Here is a 22,350-nt window from a genome sequence, read left to right on the forward strand (position 1 = left end):
GATCTGTTCGTCTCTTGGTTCGTCTTTTTCGTTATAAATTGACTAAAATAGATTATACGTTTACATTACCGTCAACATTCATTGTTTATGGGCTGACGCATTTCGGTCTTGGCTAGATTATACAAAAATCTTTTTTACCAAGTATTATTTTCTATTCTTCATAGCTATTAATTTTAAGAGTTTTGCATCTTTTCAATATAGGTAGTATAGGTATTTATTTAGATGTTATTCCTAGCCATACCTAAACCTAATATATCTACGGTATGTTATGTATTTTCCTAAAGTAAGAAAGCTGTAAAATTATATTTTTTATTATTATTTGCATTACATTATATTATTATCTATTCAATTATTTTTTAACACATACTTATACTGACAAATTAAATTACGGGTAATTTTTCATTTATGATGTGACCAATGCAATATCTATTGCATCATATTTTACTCCCTCAGGTGAAATATGCATTAGCTCCTTTGTGGAATTACGCAATAAATTATTGAAAAATGAGTATGTTAAATTAATGAGTAGATATGTTAAATTATATTAAACATATGAAAACCCTGATAAAATAAAGAGTAAACTGAGGATACCCCCGTATTAACTTTCTCATTTTGTAACCATAATAGTTATTAGCTTTAGGTACCGGCCCAAAGTCAAAGCTAATCCGAACTAATCTGAAAAGCCGATAATCCATATTTCTGTTATACTATAATGATATACTTAGTTGAAATGTATCAGTTTATTGATTATAATAAGTATATCTCTATTTTTTCCGTAAGTTATTTCCAAGTTTGCAGATGAATATTCGTGAACGTTATTTTAAATGTTGGTACCTACATTGTGAAGAATGATACCTATAACTTCAAGTAAACGGTTGTATTTAAGTTGGTTATTGAAAAAATGATGTAAATTTGTATGTTTTTTTTTTCAGTCATGGGCAGATACATAGACATAATTGAGTATAGGTATAGGTATTATTCTATTCTGCTTCTAAAGATCTGTGTTCACCTCGTCGCGTCGCTTTCGTATGGCTTCCTCAACAAGGTTATTTTAATATTATTGTTCTTATTTGTATAGAATGTTCTATATCAAGCAGGTATTTTATAAGTTATTTAACATTGAACTTAAGCTATTTGGAATTTCGCCTTGATTTTTGTAAATAAGTACCTAACGAAAGAAATGTAACTGAAAACTATGCTGATAATAAGCGGATATCGTGATTTACTGTGCTATATTTTTCAAATATATTATATTTGTAGTATTGAATCAAAACAGTAAATATAACAATAAGTACATAATTTCATTGGGTACTTACTTAACTACCTATTTCTGATAACTATGGACGTTCTCTTCGAGATAGAAATAATGTAATTATAATATTATGTTACCTTGTTTGTTATTTTTTGTGAAATTTGATCTGTTTGATTCAAAAAATAGTTTATATTCAAAATTCCAGTTCATAGTGTAAAGGAAATATTTTTTCCCAAATTTATACATATAAGATTATAAGAATACATGTTAAGATTAATTTTATTTATCCTTTCTGTAACGGAATTTAGTTTTTATTATTTAATGTATTGGTTAATCGGGACACACGGATTAATTGTATTAATTTGTTAAAATAAACACTATCAACAGTCACAAATATTTAATGTAGACCGAATTAAATGTGATTTTTTTTATCAACGTGATAATTATTTTTATGTTTTTAATTGCAATGTGCCATAAGTTTGGCTGTTCATTTGTATAATGTAGTTGTTAAAGTAAGATAAAATTGTTAATTAATGTGTTTTATCATTATCTACATAGTGTGTAGTTTCTTCCAAAGTGCTGTGCTAGCTTCAATTCCTTTTACTATAAATAAATGTACTATGTGTGGATAAAATAAATTATTATTGTTGGCTCTTAATTGTAATTTTATTTTTACCCTTTACATCAGTTTCTCATGACAAATCCTAGATCGGATTGCACACAAACTTTGTAAAGCTGTTGTCCGCAATACTGAAAGGGTATTCTACATATAAAATATATTTTTTATTTTTATCATTCCAGTCATGTTACTTTCTAATTTTTGTCAATGATAGTGACCTGTTAAAACAATATCATACCATAATAGATCTTTGTAAATCGTTTACCTGCCCTATAAAACCAAGCTTCGTTCTACGTTCATTACTTTAAAACCCCTAATTAATCACGAGGGGCAAATAAAAAGCAATATCGTTTAGTCCACATTTATTATACTCCTCTTGACATCCAGTTTCAGCAAAGTAGCACATAGACAACATTATAAATCATTTACTAGACAACACTACTTAAAACTAATAGTTATTTTACATGCACATAATCGCTACATATACACTACATAATTTAAAAATATATTCTCACTTAATAAAATTTTTAATACTATTTTCATTGTAAAATATTTATCACATAACGGAACTGTGCTTTTCGTAAAGGCTTCATAATCACTGTAACATATGAGGCAGAATTTATTTAGATCTGACGCTTTGCACTGCACTTCATACGAACTCCAAATGTATTTAAACCCAAAGCAAATCTGTACAAACTGTTATTAAAAAATTAAAATATATTTTTGCAATATATACTAAGGTACCTACAAGGTATCCCGTAAAGAAAAAATAAAAAATACGTGTGACACTCGGGGACTGCCGCGGTAAAGCTGTAGTAATATTGTTTTTCTCACAATCTGTTGGTTGTCTGGAAGAGATTACTTGTTAGTAATAATAATAAGGCCGCCCTCTGTGTTGTTTGTACTAGTTTAAGTTCTATTGTACCTACTTTTGTTATGTTGGCAGCACAATACAGTGTTAAAAAAAAATAAAGCTATTGCATAGCATGCCTTCAAGCCACACCTCCGTGCCTGTCGGAGTGAGGGGCGTGAGGTTTTTCGTTACGCAATTTCTGGATTCGGTCCCCGCGCTCAAGGCCCGCGATAGAAGCTATGCAATAGCTTAATAATTATATAAGGAAAGGGCAAGATTACTCATTCTAATTGAAAATAAGTATGTATTTAAGTATTCAAATGCTCAAGTGCAATGTAAAACGCCATATTATTACCAAGACATACGTCTGTAATTATTTCAAAAAAACTATTACTTCTATTGGATTAGGCATTCGTGGGCACCATTTAGTTTTACAATAGGAATATTTATTTTGTATCAAAAGGCAAATAATCAAGTCTTATCCTCAGATGTACTGTTACATTATATTCGGAATAGATTTTAACCGAAACAAAAATCAGTTAATAATAATAATTTTGTAGATCATAATTGTTGGCCTACATCTACCCATCATGCCAAATCCATTACAAATTCTGTATAAAACACACTCTGAACATTCCTTGACATTAAATAAATTAAAATTTACCTCTACTCTAGCCGCAAAACATCTGTTTTTTAAATGTAATGAATAAAAATCTCTTCTAAAATTATAATCGGGTAAACTAAGCTTACAACCAAAACATTTGACTGATTTGATTATATATGTGTTGTAAATGTACAATTACATAATAATATGTACTAATGAGTAACGAATATAAAACTAAACGCTTTGATAAAAATCAAAAACTAAATAATGTTTACGTATAAGTACCAGCAGTTGGATTTGTTAATCTAAAATTATTTTCATATTTAATGTAATAATAATTCAAGTATGCAGAGAGATCTTGTTGTACTTCCCCTTCGCGTACAAAAAAGAAAATATTTACATATTATAATTATATAATAGGTACATTTAAATTCGAAATTATCCATAAGAATTTTCACATCAATAGTAATAAGTAATTATATCTAAAACAGTTAATTCAACAAAAATATATAATAACTAACTGTGATGACTAATAAAAGATCGACCAAGCAAACTTATTCTACCTAAGATGAAAGTAACATATTGGCACGATACTTACAATAATCATCAATATGTACATCTAAAATTTTGAATATAATCTTGCACAATAATTTACTACGATAAAACATTTTTAAATATTACTGTGCATTTCATCTTGAAGAAATTAAAAAAATAAATAATGATTATGTAACTATAATATAAAATACAATTAAATGATATAAAAAATGATTAAGTATATATACATATTCGATTTTCATACATGTTCTTATAATTCTAAACAATCAAGATTAAACATCGATTAAAGTAATCCATAGCTATTTAATTTTGAATAATAACGCGTCATTTTGTTATTTTTTTGTACAAACACAAAATCTTTATGTCTTATAGCTTAAAGAAAAAATTTCTAAAAACATAATCTTAAATTTACAACATAGGTAATAAAAAAATAAGGTTTGTTCGGAACCTAGGTGCGCGAGCCCGACTCGCACTTGGCCGGTGTATTTTATATATTTCAGATATTCAATAAATCAAAATTTGTATCTTTTTTATGTACCTACAATCTACATACTTAGTTTATTTGCTATGTATACTATTACTAGTATACTGTTTCAGAGTAACAATTCTAATTAAGGTTAATTGAGTGGCTATTATGTTGAAGTTAGTAAAGACTACGGCTTATCCATTAGCTCTATATTTGAATAAGTCATAAACAAAATATTTTATCAAGGAAACTATATTTAATATTTTTTTTTTATTGAAAATACAATATCGATTCTCACGAAAGTAGAATCACCCGACAGGGTTTAGAATCATTTGAACGATGAACTACAATATCATTCGTTAATTTTCATAAAGCACTGGTTCAATATAATTCTATTGCACAGAAAAAATAAGAACGTAAAATGATTGACCAATAGGAACAAAGTGATATTTGCACGCAATATAGATCATACATTATCTAAAGGGTTTCTAAGACAGAAAAAATATAATACACTTTTATGGCATGAGACAAAACGCGTTATTATTCAAAGTTCACATAAATATACACTTTAAATTTTCCACCACAATCACACGTAACAATCAAATTGTTCGATAAAAATCTCTTTATTATTCGCTATGGTCACGTTAAATAATCTTACAGTAAATTTAAAGTCACTATAATTAATTGCACATGTTTCTCCGAAAACAATGACAACATATTTTTAACTATATAAATTAAAACTTACTAACAATGTTATAATTACTAGCTAGGTAGGTTCTTTTAAACAGAACTATTTGTTAACGAGAACAGCCAATAAAAAGGGGCAAAGGGGGCATGATATTTTTATAGCCGATGTTTTCTTTTGTGTAGCAATTTTCTAAAAACGTTCCATTTGTTAAAAAGGTTCATAAATACAAACTTGAAACCTTGACAAGAAACTTGGACAGGTACAAAGTTTATATTTTATAGACATTTTGTATAGGGCAAAATTGTAATTCCGAGGAAAAGCAACATTGATCATAGTTTTGCTATGAACCAAAACTTACAAAAATCGAAAAGTATAATGCATTTACTCAAAAATGTCGACTGTGGATACCTTCAAAGTGGTAAGTTTGGGACTTTTTTAATTATGTATAATAATTAATTGTAATAAGAATTACGAAGCCCATTATTAAAATAATAACTAAATACTAGACATAGCTCATGATAGATTAAAAATAAAAAGTAATAATGAATGCTAAAAATATAAAAAGTTGTCCCATACATTTTTACAATCCATTCCAAATCCGCATTTATTAAAATCGTTAAAATATTACCTTGTCTTCTCGACTCTCTATGACATTTTAATATATAGCTACCATAGCCGTTAAAAACGCATAAAAAAGTTACATCGACAAAATTGTCTATGATTTGCCTAAGTTTTTGACATTTGTTGTTGTTGTCTATGGGCATTGCTATGAGAACGCCATGCCGTTTTTGTGTGGTCGTGTAAATATAACTTCTTCATCGTCCGCGTTCACACTCTCAGCGGCCGTGAGAGCCACCGTGTCGCTGTGAACTACGTGAGGAGACTCGCTAAATTCGTCTAACTCTTCGATGCCCGCTGTAATAAATTACGTTATTACAGATTATTAGTAGTATAAGTGTTATCATACAGTAAAAAAAATAAGAATTGTTTTATAACTTCCTGAATTTTTTGAGAAGCATAAGCAAAAAATTTAAAACAGTATCGTCTATGAAGGTAGAACTAAAGTAGCTGTAGCTTAGATGTCCGAAAATGAAAAGCGTTTATGCAAGACGGTTGTGACAGATATAAGAATTTATAAAATATAGAACAAAAAAATGTGCATTTTTATCATACTCTCAATCAGTCAAGTAAAATTGATCTTAATTTCCATAGAAAACTTACCTGTATAATCAGGAGGTGCCAACAATAAATACTGCTCAGATCGCGTCGGCCACAAAAGGTGAGCCATTACGCAGAACGCCAAACAGTCGGCGGAGTATGTTATACCTGTTTATAATTAAAATTAATAAATATGTGGGTAGTCAGAAAAGTGAGATAAAAATTATTTGAAATAACAGAAGATATGTGAATGTCTGATTATTCCGTTAAGTAGACTGTTTAGATTGTGTAGACAGTTTCACTCAGATCTTTGTTTCCCCAAATCTTGTAACCTAAAAACCACATTTTCTAACAGTAGTTAAATTTTGATAAAATTATATGAGTAATTTATTGGATTGTCATAAGTACATAAAGAGAAATAGTTAATAATACTTATTTATTATGTCAATGCTTTAACAACCATAAGGAATAAATATTATGATGGTCTTATATTTCTACTATCTATAACCTGCTAAGCCTATCATGTAAAATGTAAAGCATAAAGAAGTTATTTATACTTGTATGCAAATAGGAGAAAAAACTCACCTAATATAAATTTAAATCGCCACAACGGGCTAATTTGTAGCGCTATCAACGCTATAATTGGCAGATACACGAACCAAACCAGGCTCGACGCGCCGAAATGTAGGAGGAAATTGAGCTTGGGCATGTTGTGTTCATACATCATTGTGTTTCGCAGCTCTAACACAAACCACGTCATGATGGCAACTCGCAATGTTAACACAAGCCAGCCCGGCCATGTTTGGTATTCGTCTATCTCTTCTATTATATCGACTTCAGTCTGGAAACGAAGCAAACGGTTGTTACAGTTTATAAATTTAGGTATTTTTAAATAGAAATTTAGACTTTGTTACATCATCTTCGAGGATCAAAATTTTTCTGTTCTTTGAGATTAAAAAAAACAGCAATACTAGATATATTATAAAGATAAATATAAAATAGAGATACTTGCTAAGAAAGAAAATTAAACTTTTACTTAAAATTAGTCTGACCCAGATGGTCAGACATGATTAAAAAAAAACTTTTAAATAGGTACACATAGTTTATTCACAATATCGATTATTACTTACAGTATTCCAAACATACAGTAAAACATGAACAATCCCGTAAACCATCCACACACCAAACACTAAAGGTTTGTATGTAAGCTCCAGTCTTGTCACAGCCCATCCTTTTGCCAAAAGAAGTAAAAGAAGCATGAAGAGGGTCTGAAAAAATAAAGCAAAATTTACTTTTAAGGGAATGAGCAACTGAACAATTTTAATTACCCTTCCAATTTATGACCGTGCGAACCTTTGCTTAACCTCGATATTTTATTATGTACATATTTGCTATAATCATCATCTCTCTTTTCACCGTTCATGAGCCTGGTAACTGACCAAATAATTTTCTTTCATAAAATAATTGTCAGATCTACAAAGTTAACTAATTGTTATAACTGTAATGTAAACCAGTGAGTCATAATATTATATCTTAATTTTTCAACAAACAGAACAAGCTTTGTTTGAAAATATGCCAATTTTATACAAACTAGTAGATTTGTATCAGTTGAGTTCAATTAATGCTTTACTAGATTTACGTCCGCATAGTAAAGAAATACCTGCAAGTTCTTGTTCGTGATTTTCGCGATAAAACCTATTCTGTCCTTTCAAAGTTTAAGATCTGATTAAAATAAATTTACACCATATTTTAACCAAATTGGTTCAGTAGTTTCAGAGTTAAGAAGAGACAGAGTCACTTTCGCATTTATAATATTAGCAGGGATTTTGCATGTCTATTGATTACTATATTAAATTTGTAATACTATATTTGTTGTTGGTTTATCATTCAATCTGCAAAATATGTCTTCAAAAGGATCAATATTTCTATGCTTATAGTTATTTTATGTAATTTGATTAGATAAACTGTAGTCAAGAAAGATTAGCTACATAATAACATTCTAGTTAACTATATATTCGAAAATGCACATGACTCAATTGGAATTCATAGAGCTTAGACACAAATGAGGTTGAACATTAACAACTTATCTCATAAGTGGGGTGTAATAAAAGTATATTATAAGTTATCAGTTTTAACAGCCGTGGGAAATACTGACCTACATTTCTAACACTACAATATCTATAGATAGCAAACTTATTGTTTAGTAATATGATGCATGTAAATTGTACAGTTTATCACATATAATAATTGAGTATTTGAATAAAAAAAAATTATTGATTTTTTTTATGTATTTTAAAACCTTATTATTAATAATATTGATATTTAATGCAAAAAACACCAAAAAAAAATTTTTCAAATAAAAAAAAGCAATTAAAAATTGATGAAATTTAAATTAAAATCACGTGACTATAAACGCGCCACGACTGGTCACCATAGATGTGATGTCAAAATGTTTTAGTTGTATACAATACGTTTTTCTATCAACTGCAATGTGTGAAAACTAACATTATCACGTCACACGCGTCCGGGTGACGCTTCGGGAGTTGTCGGTGTGTTTTCGGTACTGGATTCAAAGACTAATTTTTATTTTGAAATAACTTTTGAATTATTGCAAAAAAAAAATTTAAAAAATTGTTTTGTTATAAAACTAATATATAATCTTTCCATTTAGCACAAAAAAATTTTTTATTCAAATACTCAATTGTGTAGTTTTAATTCAAAGTGTCCAAGGATACAAATTCAATAATAATTACATTTCAAATAATATCTTCATCTTATTTGCAGATAATATAATAATATTTGATGCTAGTGGACTATTCAATTTTAAGCTATTGCATAACTTCTATCGCGGGCATTGAGCGCGGGGACCGATTTGAGAAATTCCGTAACGAAAAAACCTCACGCTCCTTACTCCGACGGGCTCGAAGGTGTGGCTTGAAGGCATGCTATGCTTTACCGCGGCAGTCACCGAGTGCCACACGTCTTTTTTTATAATAATTGATATTAAACAAACACAAGAATAAAAAAGGACTACAAGAATATTCTAACTTCTTTAAAATGAAACAAAAGGCATTCTCATAATATAATCTTAGGTTCTGGTAATACCACATTCGAAATAATTTCCATGTTCAATTATTTTTATGAAGAGTGAAATGATGCAATTACTCTGAGACAAAGAGAAATATAAAAATTAAATTACCCTGCTCATAATGTCAAATATATCTCCCGAGACAGCGAGGCCAGGGAAGCCCACACCATCAGCAGCAAACTTCACTGTGTGGAGCACATTGAAGCATAGCGCAATGAACTCCAAAACCAGACTCGATGTGAACAGCTTTGTTACCGGATGTCTTTGTGTTCTGAAATAATAAATGTAGTATATTCATTTTGCTGTTTTATAAAACTAATAAAAGTAAAAGTGATTCCATATTTTAACCCATACAGGCTAATAATAATAATTATATAAAGTCAGTTACATATAAATAAAGCTATAATGATAATAGTTCATTATTGACAGTCAATAACATTGTAACAGTTAATTGAAGAATTTTATTTAACTCACCTGACTGCATATATCTGGACAGGAACCAAAATAATATAGCAGATCCAAAATAACAAATACAGCTCCAGTGTATTTTGTCTATCAAATGAAAACTGATACAACATTGTGTTGTAGAATGAAAGATTTGGGCTGCCATTTACAAGCCAAAAGTCATAATTAATAACTTGAGGCTTCTCAGTTAATGTTTTGTTATCCAATGACGGAGCCCCTGAGTAGTGATGCCACGTGCAAGACACTTCATCTAGGTAACATGCTACCATTGAAACATACCAGAATCTGAAAAGGGAAAATTATTAAAATTAGTTCATTTATTACAATAATAAAGCATGGTCAAATATACATAGATGTTTTAATATTAAATATGAATACAGAATAACAAAATATACTTGCATGCAACCAACAGTTAACAGTTTGAACAGTTGAGTAAATATAATACAACATGGAGTACATGGCTTTATGAAAACTTTCAGTTTCATGTGTAGCGATAGCTTCCCATTTTCGAGGATATAATTTATCAGGTTATCATAAAGTATTTCTATTAACATGTAAGATACACAAATAAAAATCATTACCTTGGCTGTCCACTGTTTTGAATAACATATGTAAATTGATTGTTTTTTATTACATTCCATGACATATCTTCATCCACACACAGTTGATTTTTAGGACATGGAATCCTCCTGAATAAATCTTGTCCGTACGCATTGCATTTTGGATGATAGGCTGATGCATTGAGATTTTGGAACATAAATTGACAGGCAGTTTCCTTATCAAAAATATCGCGGCTTTTGTAGTAATGTATAAAATGTTTTCTATCTAAAACGGCGAATGTTATCGGATATTTGAACTTTTCTTTGGACGTTATGTTCCCAAATATATAACCATATGTTTCTTTTTGATTGTGAATATCAGTTTTTTGGAAACCAAACTTAACCAAGAACTTGAAAAATTCATCAGTAGAAAAGTCACCCTTTATGTGCGTTGAATATACCTCGCAGAATAACGAGAGTATTAATATGATTATAAATCTTTTCATTTTGGTGTTGAATTACAGAGCGAAACTAACATGCCTAACGCACTATATTTCTTCTCAGGTTTTCCATCAAGTTAAATCTTACATCTTCACACTACTATACTTTCGTTATTATACACTTAATTCATTTTATTCCTGTGTTTTATTCTTAGACACAACATAAAAACAATAAGATTATACCTATTTCATTTCACTACCTTCATTTCATTTACAAATTATAGTTTGACAATTGACATCTCGATTCATGTTCAAAGACAAAACTCAAAATAGAAATGACAATTATTAATTTAAATACAGATATAAAATAATTTTTAAGTTAGGTAACCCTTGTTGTTATTTTAGTGTTTTTTGAGGTTTTTTGTGTGTTTTTTTCTGTGGTTTTTTTATATCTCAATTTCATAAATGACGGAAGATATTTGTAAAAAAATGAGAATTAGAACTCGAACTAAAGCCCAAACTAATTTTCCAGCCTTTTTATTTCCGTGATAATTAAAGGTAGATAAATTAAGTTTGCATTAAACACGTTACACTTTTAAGCGACGAGTTTTTAAATTCAACTCTATCACTAAGTACATAAAGATTAATTCGGCGCTAAAACAAAGCATTAAATCTGTGACTCAATGACAACAATACAATTAACAGCTTACAGCACAACAGTAGTCCAAGTAGGAGGAGGAGCGAGGCAGAATGAGTAAATAAAGATAAAAGACCACATAAAAGACACTAATATTTCGAAGATACGGTTGAATTTAAGAACGCAATATATTTTTGTTTACTTCAGTTCAGCCAATTGCCGTATATTATAGGACGGTATTAAAATAGCTCCCGTAAAAATAGTATTTTTAATGCCTTTAAATAGTTAAATGAATGTTTTCTTAATAAAAAGGTTTAAAGTAAATGAAAGGATTTTTTTTTACATTTAGCGCCTAGAAATGACTGAAAATACACAAACTAGTGCTTTTTTTGCTGTTGGTATACTACCTTTTCGAAAATTGAGTTGGTAACACTGAACATTATCGTCCGATAGTTCACGGGAATATCGGTGTTGGCTCCGATATCCGATATCGGACCGGACAATGTGAAAGACAGGTACCTAAATCATACATTTTACTTAGCCTCCGATATCGGATATCGGCTATCGGCGCCCGATATCCGATATCGGACCGGACAATGTGAAAACGCTCTAAGGGATAACTCTCTGTGTGAGTGCGGAATAGACGAGGGAAATTTAGAACACATTTTCTTCAACTGTCCTAAAAACTCCTCTTTATACGATATCCTTCCCCCTACTATCCCCCGTCCTACCAACATGAATATTCTCCTTTCACTGACCTTTAGTCCTTTTTTGTATGTCTTATCCAAATTTATTAAAAATAATAATATTAAACTATAATTTTCACACATTTTCATTCACACATGAACACAAACACACACATATTTACACTATCACCTTCATCCACACTCACCTTCCCACAACACACACTTACACAGACACACACACACACACAATCACACACCCTATGTTAAATGGAAAATGTTGTAAGTTCTTGTATTAAGTACACTAAAAAATATGCAATAAAAAATATGCAGTATCAAGATCGTTCAGTCCATTTTCCCTAGGGTTGCACACTCAAAATTTTGATTTCCCTAATTGCCATCAGATTCTGGTTTACCTATAACTACGCACGTACTTGGCAGGTATTGTACCTTTTTCTACAAGAAAGAAATTTAAAAGAAAATCATATAATATACTAGCGGTCCGCCCCGGCTTCGCCCGTGGTACATATTAACGTTTTCTCTACATAAGAACCATCCTCGTACTTCAAGGAATATAATAAAAAAAGAATTATCGAAATCGGTTCAGCCGTTCTCGAGTTATGGAATTACAACGAAAAGTGGCATTGATTTTTATATATTAGAAGATAAATATGAATTAAATACGAGAAATGTGCAACACCGTACACGCAGTGTGTTGCCAGCAACTCTGCAACATATTGATTTAACTTAGTGCCCAATAAATCTGTTACGGGTCACCATATGGGGCTTAAAAAACAATAAAGTTGTAAGTATGTGCATTGGAAGCTAAAACTTCATTTAATTCTGAATTTCGTTTCTAATGCTATTGGTTGAAGAAAATGAAATAAAGAAACAATTTTAAATGTTTATTAACACTTACTGTAGGAAGTTATAAAATGGCAATCATTAAAGTATAATGTTCTATACTGTATTTTATCTTAATGTTGTAACTAATGCTTTTTGAGATCACAATTATTTATTACACACTATATAATTATTTGCAACTGCAACAACCCACATCATATTACATATTGAAATCAATTTCTGATCATTTACCATATATACAAAAACTATCAATACTTCTCTATATATAAAAATAACTCCAAGAATCTCACTTAAATATTTTTTTTTAAATTATGTGAATATAAAATATATTACATACTTCTATGCAAGTCTTTGACAAAAAGAAATATGGACAAAACAATACTTTAAGAACAACAGGAGTTTGACAAAGAATTAATAATAGTGAAAATTATAATAATCTAAAAATATATTGATTTTATTCCAGACATTTCAAACATGTGAATCATTATAAAATGATACAATTTATTAAGTGCTCTTAATATTTCATTGATAAAAATATGTAGACATGATGCATAATATGAAAAATCTTTACACAAAGTTCCACAAATTAGAGACACATGAATTTTCAGTTTATGGCATGGTCAACCTGAGCCAATCAGCTTATTCAAAGTGCTGTGCACTTTCAAAACTTTGGAGTCATCTGGATCAGTCATAAATAATGATTAAAAATTTTACATCTAGGAATATCTTTTACATAACATACCTATTCCTAATAATCAAATATTAACTTCGATTACATTAATACAAAACAAAACAAAAACATCACAAATTTTTCTTTTAATATAAAAGATGTTCTACTACATTCTTAAAAACAGGACCTTGCTCTGTTATACATACTTAATTTTTATTATTTTGTACACCTTTAGTTTGTACATTGCTAGAATTATATATTAAATACACAAATATTCATGCAACTAAAAGTAATCTATGTGGGCAATTCTTATTTAAAATTTTATTAAATTATTTATTTTTCATATTAATAATATGTAATTATCAATAAACACAATTCGAATTCAATTTCATTTCATTATAGTATATAGATTAAAAACCCTACAAATATGAGAATCTCACAATTTTATAAATATTCAGTGTTCACATAATATTATCACAATAATACATATATCACCATCAAAATAAATAAAATAGTGCCTGCAGTATTATTATGTATGAATCTTGGATATTGAATGAAAGTGATTGCTTTTCAATATCACTTTGTACAGGATGTCATCATGACATCATATTAATCACAATACATAAAATAAATAATAACCTCTATTTGAAGAAATAAGTTTTTTATGGAAGCGCTTGCCTCTGATCCCATTGTCGATGCTGATGTGTGCGTAAATGACTCTCCTGGTGACTTTCATGATACTGATGAGTTTCTTGGGTGTCATGGACTTTCTTGTCAGGTTTCTTCACTAAATGTGCATTGATTGGATATTTTAACGCAGTTCTTAATTGGTCATTGTGTTCTTCTAAGGAATTAACAGCATAATGGAGGACAAGTTCATTCAAAGTTCTGAAAAATAATTATATTGGTTAAAAATTTGAGTAAAATATTTAAATTTGATGTACTTATTTTCATAGGAATCTAGTTTCATAATACATACTGTTTATTAATTTGTTATAACTATACCTATTGTATAAAATAAAAACTAACACAGAAACAAACACATTAAGCTTCAAATATTAGCTTGTGCCAGCCATGTTCATTTACATTCACAAATATTTTTCTGCAATATGTATCTGTAATCTGAATCTATATTCCAATTACCAAGAAGACCACCAAGTAATTAATTGACTAATATTCAAAACAAGTGGTCCGCCGCGGCTTCGCCCATGGTACATATTTATGTTTTCTTTACATAAGAACCATCCTTGCACTTCATTTCTAATTCAACTATGCTAATAAAGAAGTTAATAAAGTATTATTTATTTATATTATCAGCAACAGTTATTTAAAATACTTACTTGTAAATATTATAGGGCTCAGCAAAGCCATATCCTCGTTCAGTCTTGAATATTATACAATGATATACCATATTATTACAAATAATAGATAAAGCTAATTGGCCAGTAGAGTTGGGTCTTATTAAAAATGTACCCTGGGGTTTTCCTTCTAGAAGCCTCGTTGCCATATCACGGGTGCAGTTATCGACCATCCAAGTAACACTCTCCCGATGAGCATATAACTCTTCAAGTTTGTGTATATTATCATCTTCTAATGCTTGCAAATATTCATCAGTTTTTCCTCTTCTTTGTAGCCATCTAAAACATATGGTACATTTAAATTGGCCAAATGTGTAAAAATGTTTTGTAATATAATGTAAAATAAGTTATCATTAATTTATTGAGAGCCATACATAAATATAATTATTAAGCAAAAAATAATTAGGTTAGATCATTATTTTAACTACATATGTTAAAATCTATTGCCACAGTCTGGAAAAAAATGAATTTAACTAGAACAAATCGTAAAATTACTTACGTTTTGTACCGGTCTTTAATTTTATACAAATTAATAACTTCAGACTTTAATTTAGTTATTTCTCTTTCAAGAAGCAAATTAGATTCAACAGTCTCCCTCAAAATGTTGTGATGCTGAGCTCTAGCTTGTTTTAAACTATTTACTCTTGAAATGAGCTGCCTATTATTTTCAATAAGGTCATTTTTTTCATGTGGTTGTGCTTCTGCTTGCATTTTTTCTTGTAATTTTAAATGTTCTTCACATACTTTAACAGTTTCTTTGAATGCATCTAAAGTCTGTCTCTTGAATTTAACTTCTTCTCTAAGCCTCAAGTATTTTTCTGACCGCTCATTGTAATCCCTTGTCTTTAGGACAAATTTCTTATGTATTTCTTTATAGTTCAGTTCGAGGGTTTCATCATTAATATTTTCACCACCGTCATTATCCTGCAGTCTTGAGAGTGGATGTGTGAGCTTGATGTCTAGGCTGCTATTGCAATGAGCCAATGAATACTCTCTGTAGAACCTAACTAGGTCAACAACTGAGTTGAACTCATATGGTTCACAGAACCCATAGCGGCCATCTTGGTTGTAAATCTTTATTAGTTTATTTGTGCCTCCTTTCCGTACAGTTAATGTGTAACCACCATCTTTATTTGATGCATTACGAACTAGGAAGGTGCCATCACAGGTGTCTCTTAATTTTTCATTGGCATCATCCCTGAAAAGATCAATTAATTATTATTTTTAATAAATAGCATTTTAAAATTAAATAGGCTAAGAGAAACATACTATAATGAATTTATTCATTGATGATCCAAGCATGTCAATTTTCTTGCAATAATTAGAGGTACACTAAAATGATGCAATATTGGGTTAACAATTAGGATGGTGAAATAGGAGCAAATATAATGCAATAAGTCTTCATTAACTTAATTTCCTTGACTTCATTTAAGAGTCACAATATTCATTTATCTTATCACTAAAACTATTGATATCAAAATATTGTATGAAGATTTACTAAATTGAAATTTTTGCAATTTTTGTCTTTAAAAGTATGCATAAATTAAATAACATTATTTTGACATATTATATATACTTACTGATAAAAAAGTAATTTTGAAACAAATTAAAATTAAAATTTTTTGCTTATAGATAAGGTACCAAATATAAAATGTTCTAAAATCTGTCTGGAATAAATTTAAGCCCTATTTCATTATTTTAGTTTGAAAATGAGAAAAATAAAGTTAAATGAGATTTAAAAAAATCTATTTGCAATTGGTGTTTTAACATTTTTTTCTGAAAATTTTATTTCCGTTGAATGCAGCAGATTCATTGAGAAAATATTTAATTATTGATTTGAGCAAAATAATCAATCAAATCAATGGCAAATAATTTTGTGTTTCCATAATTTCAAAGATGATTAGGTTTTACTTTTACTCTAACTCTTGTTAATTTTTTAACGTTAAAAACTACACAACACTGTACATTTAGTCAAAAAATTATACTTAGGTAACTTATTGTTTATATTTCGGAAACCAGGGATACAAAAATGAATGAAACATTATTTTTTATCATATCAAATCAATTAAACCTAATTTTTAAAATAAATTTACTTTATATCAATATACACAGATACACATGACATGACAGAGGTAAATAAGAGAGTGAAAATATTTTATTTACGTATTATATTATAAGTTCTTACCGAGTAATATCGCCCCAGTACCATTCGGCATTTTCCAAACTTTCTTCAGCAGACTGTTGAGGAGCACCTATTTCCACCATTCTAATATCATAAAAATTAAGCTTACGAAGGCTATGTAGATAATATGATTTAATAGTCGAATTGACGATTCAATCTAAGAACTTTTGATACCAGCGGGATTTGTTACTTCCGCCCGATTGAGGTTACAGTGTAAAAAAATCATATTACAAGAGGTTTCCCATAGATGCGGTCCAGAACATAATTTTGTAGTTCAACTTGTAGAAAAACATACATTACAAGACAATAACAGCACTTTACAAAGCACTCGATCCGTTAACAGAGCACAAAGGGAGATATTAGCGTACACAGCAGACAGTTACTATGGCTGACAAGAGAAGACTTGATTTGAAAACCAATTTGAACAGGATACGATCATTTTAGCAGTCTTGTGAACACTACAACAAGTTTATTACATCAGTTTTTCTGCATTTTATCTATTTTCATTTAAACACATTTCTTATTAAATACCGCAGTTTTTTTCTATAAAAAGTGATACTGCATTCGGGCTTCAGACTTCTCACTTCAGTAGCGACTGACGTAAATCGTTGTGTTGCCAGATACACTATAACACAGAGCAAGTACCTAATATAGGAGTGTACTCCTGTCCATCTGGCGAAAATCAGAATACGTGATCACTCTATTTGTGAATGTGGATTGGATGAAGGTACTACTAACCACCTGTTCTTTGAATGTACCAAGCTCCGTTCTTCATTACTGGATGTCCTCCCTCCTGAAATCCCTCGTCCCACAAATTTTAAATGTCTGTTGTCTTTAGTGCCTTCCAAATTTGTTGAAATTCTATCTAAATTTATTTCCTATAATAAACTAAAGTATTAACCCCTTATTATATTTATAAATCTTATAAGTGTATCCTGTAGTCTGTAATATAATATAACCTGTGTTGTCTTATGTGTTTGTTCTAGCCGCTCCAAGTTGATCAAAATTTCTGCATTTTCCCACTCAGTTCCAAATGTTAAATGTCACAACCATACAAGTCTAAGTGACTGAAATTTGAGTCCTGTCTCTCCCATATATACTGGACATTGGCGAAGTCCCTTTTTATTGGGTGGAGCCATTAATTAAGAGAAGAAGAAGAAGTAATATAGGACTAAGAGCGTTTTCACATTGTCCGGTCCGATATCGGATATCGGGCGCCGATAGCCGATATCCGATATCGGAGGCTAAGTAAAATGTATGATTTAGGTACCTGTCTTTCACATTGTCCGGTCTGATATCGGATATCGGAGCCAACACCGATATTCCCGTGAACTATCGGACGATAATGTTCAGTGCTACCAACTCAATTTTCGAAAAGGTAGTATACCAACAGCAAAAAAAGCACTAGTTTGTGTATTTTCAGTCATTTCTAGGCGCTAAATGTAAAAAAAAAATCCTTTCATTTACTTTAAACCTTTTTATTAAGAAAACATTCATTTAAGTATTTAAAGGCATTAAAAATACTATTTTTACGGGAGCTATTTTAATACCGTCCTATAATATACGGCAATTGGCTGAACTGAAGTAAACAAAAATATATTGCGTTCTTAAATTCAACCGTATCTTCGAAATATTAGTGTCTTTTATCTTTATTTACTCTTTCTGCCTCGCTCCTCCTCCTACTTGGACTACTGTTGTGCTGTAAGCTGTTTATTGTATTGTTGTCATTGAGTCACAGATTTAGTGCTTTGTTTTAGCGCCGATATCAAACCTGTATAATAAATAGCACATCTAAATAATATTAAGTAATTAATAATATCAAATCTTTTTTATATTTTACTTTTCCAGCTGTTTTTGAAGTCGGTTTCTTTTTTGTAGTTATTTTTACTGTATGTACAACTACGATCTATCAGTTGATTTTTTTTAAATCAAACCCTTTTTATTGAAAAGAAAATTTACAATACGGCATTTTTGTTTAGTTTTCTCTGAAATTTCAGAATTAGAATGCGGCGACCTTACATTTTGTCAAGAACGCGCGGTGACTTTTGAGCTTGTTTGGCTTGTTTACTATTTTGGTTGTCATTGCTCGTATGGCTATATTATTATTAGTCTGTGGTACCTACTACGTAGATAATTTACTGTTCTGTGGTAGATAACAGCACCTACATTTGTAAATGTAATTTCTAAGAGCAATTAACCTATAGAGTACTTGTATCGAGCGTATACAATTTACATATATTTGTTTCTCTCTATCTAAAGAAAACGTCGTATGAAAGAATGAGACAGCTATAGACAACAAGCTACGTTTCAACATAGTCATGGCACCATTTTTACTATAGGTACGTATTTAGATAGATAGAAGGTGATAGTGATAGGATGTGCTTCAATCGATAAAATCGTGAATGTATTTTGCATTTACGGTTTCGTGAAATAATAAATAATAAAAAAACAAAACTTATAATTAATTTCAGTTGAATACATTATTTGTTTAATCCTACGTATATAATAAATGCGAAATTATGTGAGAAGGGATGTTACTCTTTCACTGCGGAACCGATTACAATGAAATTTTGTACATACACACATAGGTTAGGTTTTATCCCGGAAATCCCACGTGAACGGGAACTGTGCAGGATTTTCTTTAAAAACGCGGGCGGAAAGTTAGTACATTATAAAAGAAATTTTAAAACTTGAAATGTAATTTAAAATAAAGAAGGAAATGATGATAAAGTTAAAGGAGTGAGGAGAAAGGCACAGTCAGCATGAAGGAATCATGCAGCATTTTAACAAGTTAATAAAAGGACAGTCTTAATGAAAACATTTTCCTAACATCCTACTAATAAATCGAAAGTTTGTGAGGATGGATGTTTGTTACTCTTTCACGCGAATACTACTAAACCGATTACAATGAAATTTGGAAAAATTACTTTTGATCCCGTAAATCCAACAGGAATGGGAACTATGCGGGTTTTTCTTTGAAAACGCATGTATATTAAGTATGTATTTCAATAGTAGTTTCTCATCTATGAGAACTGTCATTTAATGAACCGTTTAATTTTCACATAGTTACACATTTAAAGTAGGTAACTTATGTGTAAAAAATTTCAAAATAAAAATTCACTCTCTTTAATCAAATGTATTTATTATCTACAGGAACAAAAAAAAAACGTAAGCGTAAGATTGCACAATTCTTCTAGAGTATCCATCTTGATAACACGTAGGCTCGAAATGCAGTGAACACAATATTGCAAATTGTGGCGGCGTCCAATCAACTCATGTCTCACGTTTTATACCCATTTTTTATTTAGCTCTGGAAATCTAAAACCAAATGAATTTATTAATAATCTGAAAGAGAAATTAATAAACAACAAACGAAAACTAAAACACATAGTGCAAATAAAACAACCACGTGGTATGTTTTATTTTCCTGCGGTAAAAAATTTACATCTATTATTTGCAACAACAACTACATATAAATCTGATTTATGAAACAAAATAAATAAATCAACGTTAATATGAAATAGATTTTTTGTCATAAATCGATAATATACGCTAGATGTGTTACAACACTACGGTGGTAAACAAAATGCCAAACGTGATATTATTGTGACGTTTTTTAAAAATTATTTCATTATTTTATATTCCACAACCCCATAAAGTGGGTAAATGTTACAGTTACAACATAAAATTACAAAAAAGTGCTTGATAAAACCTTCAAATAGGTTTAAAACATAAATATTTATCAATTTGCTGAAAATCACTTACCGATGGAAAGATATTTTTACATTGTTTTTATCCAAAACTCCCATTCGACTAGTGATAGCCGGTTGCTAAACATAATATAGTTATTTTAGCACACTGACAAATAAAAAGAAACACTGTACACTTTATATTTTCTAAATATTTCGTTAAAAACACTTGACGCACTGAGCCCACCAGCTGGTTGGAAAACAAACTGACTGCCGGCGCGCTACGTTTGAAGACAGTGCAGATACTCTATCGCTATCTCAATCTGGCTTATGCTGTTATTGACTAAGAGTAAGTAGATTAGAAAATATGTATTTTGTTCTGTCTTAATATAAGAACTCTATAGGTTAATTGCTCTTAGTGTAATTTGAATTTATATTTGCCAGTTTCGTCGCTTTAATATTGAGTTGAATTTTATTTTATTTTATTTGTATAAGAACATAACAGTCGTACATGATTTAATATAAAAAAGTTCTAAAATTCACTGCGACCACACAACATGTTCTATTATTAAAAAAAAAAAAACAGCATATAAAAAAACAAGCCTCACAATAAAATTGAATATTGAAACTAGATTCTGACTCTGCAGAGGGTACAAATCCAAACTCCGCAGTCAGCAGATTAAACCGGTTTGAAAAACATAGTTTATTTATAATATCGGATAATGTGAAAGGGCAAATTGTGTCCGATATCAGATATCGGCTATCGGCTTCCGATATCCGATATCGGACCGGACAATGTGAAAACGCTCTTTTTGCTATAGCTCTCATCCAGAGACTTGAGTTTCATAGACAAACGAATCTTTAAAAATTGACAGATCAAGCCGCAAGCGGCAAGCAATGGCGGCAAGCAAGAAGCTTATATCTTATACACTGGAGATTTCGGTATGAACATTTGACGTGTAACAAGAAAATTGTTGTGTTTTATCACTTTCACACCTAACTTGGTATTGCCACTGTTAATACGAAGTTTTCCCAAGGCTACTATGTATGCCGTAATATTCTGTGCAAAAGGTTAGTTTTTGTACATGAGTTTGTTGATAAATTGCCAACAACGTCATTCAGAAGCATTGTTGGATGAGACAATTATTATTTATGCTAAATAAAATAAGTATCTGGACCAATTATTAAAAAGCGATACTCCCTGATTATGGGTAGTTACCATAATAAAATTGTAGCAACTCTCACTTTGACAATATAGCATAAGTGTCAAAAAAATTGCGTCGCTTCGAATATTTAAGTTAATATTGTTGCGTATTTAATAAATATTTTCCGAATATAAATAATGTATTGCATTGTGAAAAATTGCAGAAGTGTTTGGACACCAAATTCTGGCATAGAATTTCACAGGCAAGTGTATATTTACGTTATTTACAATATTCCTCAATACTCCTGCATTTACCTGTTTAGAATCATTGCAATGGCAAAAATTGTAAAATTTTGCATCATTTTAGAAAGCAGTCATGTTAAATTTGTTATTTTC

General features: G+C 30.1%; 2 protein-coding genes across 2 annotated transcripts; both read right to left on the reverse strand.

Annotated features, from left to right (window-relative positions):
* Positions 1 to 5,610: 5,610 nt before the first annotated feature.
* LOC123693721 (integral membrane protein GPR180) lies at positions 5,611 to 11,028 on the reverse strand. Its single transcript, XM_045638918.1, has 7 exons — positions 10,330 to 11,028; positions 9,758 to 10,033; positions 9,395 to 9,554; positions 7,326 to 7,463; positions 6,781 to 7,036; positions 6,259 to 6,363; positions 5,611 to 5,952 (listed from the first exon to the last, which is right to left on the reverse strand). The coding sequence occupies exons 1-7, from the start codon at positions 10,791 to 10,793 to the stop codon at positions 5,804 to 5,806; spliced, it is 1,548 nt and encodes a 515-aa protein (XP_045494874.1). The 5' UTR covers positions 10,794 to 11,028; the 3' UTR covers positions 5,611 to 5,803.
* Positions 11,029 to 12,939: 1,911 nt separating this feature from the next.
* LOC123693845 (phosphatidylinositol 3-kinase regulatory subunit gamma) lies at positions 12,940 to 17,699 on the reverse strand. Its single transcript, XM_045639083.1, has 4 exons — positions 17,125 to 17,699; positions 15,439 to 16,137; positions 14,922 to 15,218; positions 12,940 to 14,469 (listed from the first exon to the last, which is right to left on the reverse strand). The coding sequence occupies exons 1-4, from the start codon at positions 17,202 to 17,204 to the stop codon at positions 14,244 to 14,246; spliced, it is 1,302 nt and encodes a 433-aa protein (XP_045495039.1). The 5' UTR covers positions 17,205 to 17,699; the 3' UTR covers positions 12,940 to 14,243.
* Between the last annotated feature and the right edge of the window lie 4,651 nt (positions 17,700 to 22,350).

The sequence above is a fragment of the Colias croceus genome, chromosome 8 (genome assembly GCF_905220415.1).
Source record: "Colias croceus chromosome 8, ilColCroc2.1".
NCBI classification, from domain to species: Eukaryota; Metazoa; Arthropoda; class Insecta; order Lepidoptera; family Pieridae; genus Colias; species Colias croceus.